The sequence below is a fragment of the Drosophila miranda genome, assembly GCF_003369915.1.
Source record: "Drosophila miranda strain MSH22 chromosome Y unlocalized genomic scaffold, D.miranda_PacBio2.1 Contig_Y1_pilon, whole genome shotgun sequence".
Classification (NCBI taxonomy): domain Eukaryota; kingdom Metazoa; phylum Arthropoda; class Insecta; order Diptera; family Drosophilidae; genus Drosophila; species Drosophila miranda.
Genome location: NW_022881603.1, coordinates 38,344,081 through 38,351,044, shown reverse-complemented (window position 1 = coordinate 38,351,044; position 6,964 = coordinate 38,344,081). Strand labels below are relative to the sequence as shown.

The window sequence follows — 6,964 nt, the reverse complement described above, 5'->3', positions numbered from 1 at the left end:
AATCGAAGTTAGTTCACATTATCACCGATAGGTGGCGCCACCAAGTAGTAAGGATAAGGGACGTAGTTCCAGGGTCCACAGTGGGTGCAACTGCGGTCGAAGTTGTTCCAGGGTCCGCAGTGGGTGCTACTGCGGTCGAAGTTGTAATCGGCGTTGCCGTGGGTGCGACTGCGGTCGAAGTTGTGATTGGTGCTGATGTTGATGCTGTTGTTGGGGTTGTTGTTGGTGCTCGAGTTGGACTAAAATGACCATTTGGCCCTTAAGCACCATTGGGCCCATAAGGACCATATGGCCCATAGAGCGCCTGATTCTGGTAGAAGTTCTACCAGTAATTGCTGTAGTATTCATTCAGGTAAGCATCGTAATCAGCCTGAGCATCGTTGCTACTGCTGCTGCTGCTGCTAGATGATCCTGAACTTGACTCAGAGTTAGAGCTGCCTCCCGTCCCAGTCAAAGCGGAGTAGATGCTACTCAGGCTGTATACCGGGATTGGAATACTGATTGACTGGCCATAGAATTGACCAGCCAACAGGAAGAGCAGACCCACGGTCTGAATGATCATTTCGATTCGAATGAGATTCTACGGCGCTCCGGTTCGTTTAGAACTAATGTGACAGCGGCCAGACACGAAGAGTTTTATACAGTTTCTCAGGGTGTCGTAAATTGGAATTGTGCTCTTGGCCATCAAAAGATCGAACTTGAGTTTGGTCCGAGGGGGGAATCGAAATGGGAAAGATATCCATTTCACCGATTTGAATATTTATTGTCTTGATTGGTGAAATTCCAGAAGTGAAAAAACACGACCAGCGCATATCACCCTTCAAGCCCTTCTATTACTAAACATCGCTAATTCGCCAATCATCTCTAGTTTATAAATAAATTAACTTTATTGGTTTGATCTCAGCCAACTCGGTGGTAATACGAGTAGGGTGTAGTAGGTGTAGGGTCTATAGTAGAGGTATGGCTGGGGTTGGGCACGATCCACCGCCACTGGACGCGTGGTGGTCTGCTGTATAATCTTATTCGCCGGCTTCTGCTCCACCTCCAGGTCAAATTTGATGCAGGAACCATTCTTGAAGTCTATGTAGTCATAGTTCTCATCACTGTCCGCTTCGTTGGCATATTTCTCAACCGATGGGCTCCGTGTGGTGCTCGTGCTGGTGATGCTGGCTTGAGAAAGAAAGTCTGCCAGCAGAGCGTGGGAAATGCTGTTCCCGCTAGCACCGCCGGCGGACTGTTGGAGGCCCTGCAGAATTCCTTGCAGAAACTGCTCGCGTATCAGAATGTTTTGCGAGCTTGGCACTTCTTCGGACAGAAGGGGCGCTCGGGTGGAGCTGCTGAGTGGCGTCTCGTCTTGCGGCCTGCTAATGGGAATCCCGGGCAGGGCACCAACACCACCGACCTGTTGTAGGGCCGTCGGATAGGCCAGCAAATACAGCCACGGCCCTGCAGTACGGGACTGTTCCGCCTCCAAGCGAAGTGCCCACGCCTGACCTGACCGTAGACAGCCCCAAGCCAGCAGACCCAGTAGATACTCGATCAGATTCATATTGAAACGCGTTCAGCGAACAACTAAGACTGTGTAATATACCTACCGAGTATATTGTAGTGTATTCAAGCATTAAATACTGTGTGACACTTTGTCATAATTAAAATACATAAAATGACCACAAATAAACATACAAACTGCAGACACATATTTCCAATACGTAGATATAAGAACAATATGTATCAGCTCAAGTGAGAATAAACGCGAATCAAACGGAGCGGACGCTCCGCGTCGCTAACTAATAAAAACGAAAATAAAATAAATCTTTAAGAACCAACTGAATTATCTTACATGGCGACCGTGACAGGATGTCACGAGCATGTAAACGTAAAAAAAAAAAAACATAAAAACCACAAGAATATATTTTAAATATATCTACATTTATACACCAAACTGAATTACAGCAGAAACAAATCAGTTAATGTTACAATCAAACCAAATGCCAGTGCCAAGGAAAACCCACAACAGATAGCCAAAATGCCGTTTCACCAAACCAATGGACCGCCAGAAATACACTCCAGAAATACACACTACCCAAGAAAATTTAACAGCGAAGACCAGCCAGGGCCAATAATAAAAGTGCGAGTGGCATAGGACCGCCCCTCGTACCATCGATGGACAGTAACACCAAAACACCAACAGCAGAAAATATACAAGACTTCGCCGATGCTGCTCCTACCGAGCAAAGGGACGCACTCAGGAAAAAGAGGAACACAGGAAAAATCTTAAGGTCATCGAGAAACAACTTCGCACTGGTGCATAGCAACGCAATAAGGGCTGCAGTAATGCCAATGCCTAAATTGCCATTAATTATAAACAAAACCTCTAACTCAAGCCGATGCGTGAAAGCGCTACTTGAAAAATACTAACTACTGATAGGCTTTTACTAACACATATGATTGGACATTTAATTGTATACATAAAAATTGTGAGCCAATCATATGACAATTAACCCATTCTTCACCGTTGAAAAAAAAAATAGGAAATTTTTGTGTTACGATTAGTTTTTTTTTTTTTTATTTTAAAAAGAAAAAAAAATATTTTTTTAATACGATCAACATTTTGATGAGGGTTTTCAATAATATATAATTTTTATTTTTATATAATCACAATGGGCTGGTTTGGGGACGAAATCAAGCTAAAGACAATACGGCCAATGTGGTCAACAACGTACAAAAAGGGGACCACACTGAGGACATAAAATCCTTGTGGGTACTACTTTTAATAATAACAATAGTTAACATTCTTCAATTTTTCAACTTCAACTTTATATACTAAACACAACAAAATAATCAAGAAAAAATACGTTAGTATAGGTAATGATTTAGACAAAATATAATAGCAAAAAAAAAAAAATAAATAAATAAATACAAAACAAAACAAGAAATAACGAGGTGGAACGTTGTGAGTTGCTGCGGACACCGCAACTCTACAGTTATACCCGATACTAAGTCAGAATGGCTCTCCGGCAGACGCCGCTAATATTGAACGACACGACAAAGAGTGCGTGCGAGAGAGACAGAAAATCAGTCTGAGCGTGACGTCGGGGGCTGCGTAGCCACTGCAAATTGATTTGTTCCTTTTGGCTATAAAAATGATCTGATCTGATCCAGATTCAGCAATCTGATAGATATGGTCATTATCTATGATTCTGCGTTTTTAGTTTACTCGAATGTGCAATATTGTGGATGCAACAGATTTTCATCCTTTGTGGGGCGGGTGGGGCGAAATTCTGAGATATACGTTTTGTAGTGAGATCTAACAGAAGTGCGGATACCAAATTTGGTTACTCTAGCCTCAATAGTCTCTGAGATTTGTGGATGCCCCAGATTTTCGTCCTTTGCGGGGGCGGAAGGGGGTGTGGCGAAATTTGGACACGAAACGGTCAAGGTCCGATATCACAGGAGTGTGGATACCAAATTTGGTTGCTCTGGCTCTTATAGGCTCTGAGATCCTTGAACTCATATTTTGCAATTGGCAAAACCGACTATGAAACCTGTGTGTTAGAGAGAGACAGAGCGAGAAAGAATGAAATTGTTTTAATAAATAATTATACGATCTGGTTGAGATTTTACACTCTAAAACATATAGTCATCCTCTACGACTCTGCGTTTTTGGTTTTATCGTATCTTTAAAAATGTAGATGCCACAGATTTTCGTCCTTTGAGGGGGCGGAAGTGGGCGGGGCGAAGTTTTGAAATATTTTTGTAGCAGTGACATATCACAGAAGTCTGGATCCAAAACATCGTTGCTCTAGCTCTTATAGTCTTTGAGCACTAGGCGCTGAAGGGGACGGACAGACGGACGGACGGACAGACGGACAGACAGACAGGGCTCAATCGACTCGGCTATTGATGCTGATCAAGAATATATATACCTTATGGGGTCGGAAACGATTCCTTCTGGACGTTACACACATCCACTTTTACCACAAATCTAATATACCCCAATACTCATTTTGAGTATCGGGTATAAAAATATATGTATAAATGAAAGCTCACATTTTTCCTAAAATATAGCTTATTGCTATGGAATGGAGTGAATTAGCTCGACAGATAAATAATTTTAAAGACAAATTTGAAAAATCTTACAAGTGCCTTAATAAAGACACAACTATAAAAGTCGACACGCTAATTCACCACATATCTATGTAAGATTAATAATAATGTATCGTTTAGTAATAGTGTTTTTCGAAAAAGAGTACAAAGTGTATGATTTAAGATGTGCAATTAATGAGTCTGTTCTTCCGACTTTTTGTTCAACTTTCTGCTTCTACTTCCAACAACCGACTCCCGTATCGATAACCCCTTATCGGTTAGGTCTTTTAAACATCGGTTAAGACTGGTTATATCGGTTAGGTCTTATCGATGGTATCTTAAGTTCAAATGTTAATTTAGATGGGATAGTGCTAACTGCTTGATACACTGTCCTTTACATTCGGCCCTCCTGCTCATCTTCATCTGTCCCAGATGATAATATATCATCGTTCTCTGAGACAAAACGCCATAGCTTCATATTGTCACTGCTCGTTGCTGTGATATTTGGCCCTTCGACTTGAGCAACCTTTCTGACGTCGTAGCGACCGTTCCGCTTTACCTTGGTGACTTCATATGGGCCTAGATACTCGCTGGCCAACTTGCGTCCTGCGACGAACTGCGTCCTCTTGATCGCGACCATGTCTTCTAGTCTGTAGCCGTGCTCAGGTCGTCGTTTTTTATCATAATAGCGCTTGTACACCTCTTGCGCCTTCTCAATGTTCTGTTTCGCTTGGTCACGCAGTTCTTGGCGCTCGTTGTTAAACTGCGTAACCAACTCCTCGTTGAGCACCTCCAATAGTCGACTTTCAGCTTGTCTGTGCATCTTTGTCCCAAACATGACCTCGAATGGCGACGACTTCAACGTAGAATGCACATGCGAATTAATCGCCATCTGGACCTGTGGCACATGCTTGTACCACTTCGTTGACTCCTGAGCTGAGAGCTTTGCGATGATACCCAAAATGGAACGGTTCACCCGCTCAATCTGACCGTTGCCTCTCGCCACACCTGTCGTTGTACACACATGTTCGACTTTGTTCTCGTTGAGAAACTCGCTGAATGCGTTGGATGTAAACGCTGCTCCTCTGTCGCTGACTATGCGCTTGGGAAAACCAAACAAAAATGACCAATCTCTCAGCCTCTTCACAGCTTCTTCGTGACCTGTTGACTTAGTTGGGAACAGCCACACAAACTTGGAGAATGCATCTACCACAGCAAAAATGTACTTGTATTGCTTGGCTGTCGCATCCATTGGTCCCAAATGATCAACGTGCAGCGTGTATAGTGGTGTGTCACCCTTGTCAATGCAATGAAGATAGCCTTCTTGTTTGCCCAACTTTTTGCTGAAAATTATACAACTGATACAATTAGTAATCAACTTATTTACTTTCCGTTCAAGGTGCGGAATCCAGTATTGCTGCTGAACTGAGTGCATTGTCTTCGCTGTGGAGAAATGACCAACTTCATGCGATCCTTGAATGATTTCCCTTTCCATCAGCCTTGGAACCACCAATACGTCATTGCCATTTACAGATTTGAAGAGAAGACCTCCTTTAAGCTTGTAGTCTTGATATGGGTGCTGCTTCAGGATCTCAACTGTGGCTTTGATGAAATCGTCATCCTGCTGTGCTTTCTTTATCCGAGCTGTTAGCTCCGTCGTCACGAACATGCATGTCTGCGGAAAACGACTGAGACAGTCTACGTGTCTCATTCTGTCCCCTGGGCGGTGTACTGCTTTGAATGTAAAGTCCTCCATATACAGAATCCACTGGGAAACTTCTCTGGGTATATCTACTTTCGTTGTTGTCTGCTTAAACGCCGCACAGTCAGTGGCAAGATCAAATTTGATCCCCAACAGGTAGTTGGGGCTTTGACCTCCAAATAGTAACTGTGACGTTTGGACTCGGCTTTTGTTGTCTTTTTACTCCAATAGTAAATCGGGTGGAAATTGCCATCAAACTGCTGCAACAAAACTGCTCCGAAACCTTCTTTGGATGCATCCGTGTGGAGTTCCGTTGGCGCTTCTCGTGAGTATAAATGTAATACAGGTGCGATTACAAGCAGATTCTTTAAGGTTTGTAGCGATTGTTGCTCTGCTTCGCCAATGTTGAAAACTGCTTCCTTCCTGAGTAGATTCGTGAGCGGCCGGGCAACTTGTGCATAGCCAGGGATGAACTTTCTGAAAAAGCCTGTGAGTCCCAGAAATGCTTGAACTGCTTTAATGTCTTTGGGCGTAGCAAACCGACTGACAGCTGCTGTCTTCTCTTTGCCGGGCCAGATTCTCCCGTCCTCAATGATATGGCCCAGAAAGCTAATGCGTGGCTGCATGAAGCTACATTTCTTCCACTTGATCTTTAGGCCAAACTGCGCAGCTGTCTCCAGGACCAACTTTGTCTTCCTCATGCATACCTCGGGCGACGCGGCGTAAACAATTATGTCGTCCATATAAAGCTGCATAATGTCAGAGTTGATTAATTCTTGAAAAATATAGCTTACGAACCGAATGAACGCAGCTGGCGAGTTCTTGAATCCGAAAGGCGCTTTATTAAACTCGAATAATCCCTCCTTTGTAACAAAGGCCGTATACGACTTGCTTTGCTCTTCCATAGGCACATGGAAAAATCCGTTTTCAAGGTCCATTATGGTAAACCACTTAGCCGACTGCAGCTTTTCCAAGACTTCCTCCATGATCGGGACTGGGAAGCAGTCCAGCAATACCATGCTGTTTAACTTCCTGTAGTCTACGCAAACTCTAAGTGTACCATCTTTTTTCTTCACGACGACAACTCTGCTCGCAACATTTGAAGACGACTTGCGCACGATTCCTTGCTCGATCCATTCTTCGACTTGCTTCTTTACGGCACTGGCCTCGTCTGTT

The 6,964-nt window shown here is 43.5% G+C and overlaps 1 protein-coding gene across 1 annotated transcript; it reads right to left on the bottom strand.

Moving 5' to 3' along the window:
• Positions 1-886: 886 nt before the first annotated feature.
• On the bottom strand, positions 887-1,549 carry LOC117191659. Its single transcript, XM_033396466.1, has one exon. The coding sequence runs from the start codon at positions 1,547-1,549 to the stop codon at positions 887-889; it is 663 nt and encodes a 220-aa protein (XP_033252357.1).
• Between the last annotated feature and the right edge of the window lie 5,415 nt (positions 1,550-6,964).

Coding starts and splice junctions, on each gene's coding strand:
- LOC117191659 (XM_033396466.1), bottom strand. CDS start 1,549: ATGAATCTGATCGAGTATCTACTGGGTCTGCTGGCTTGGGGCTGTCTA.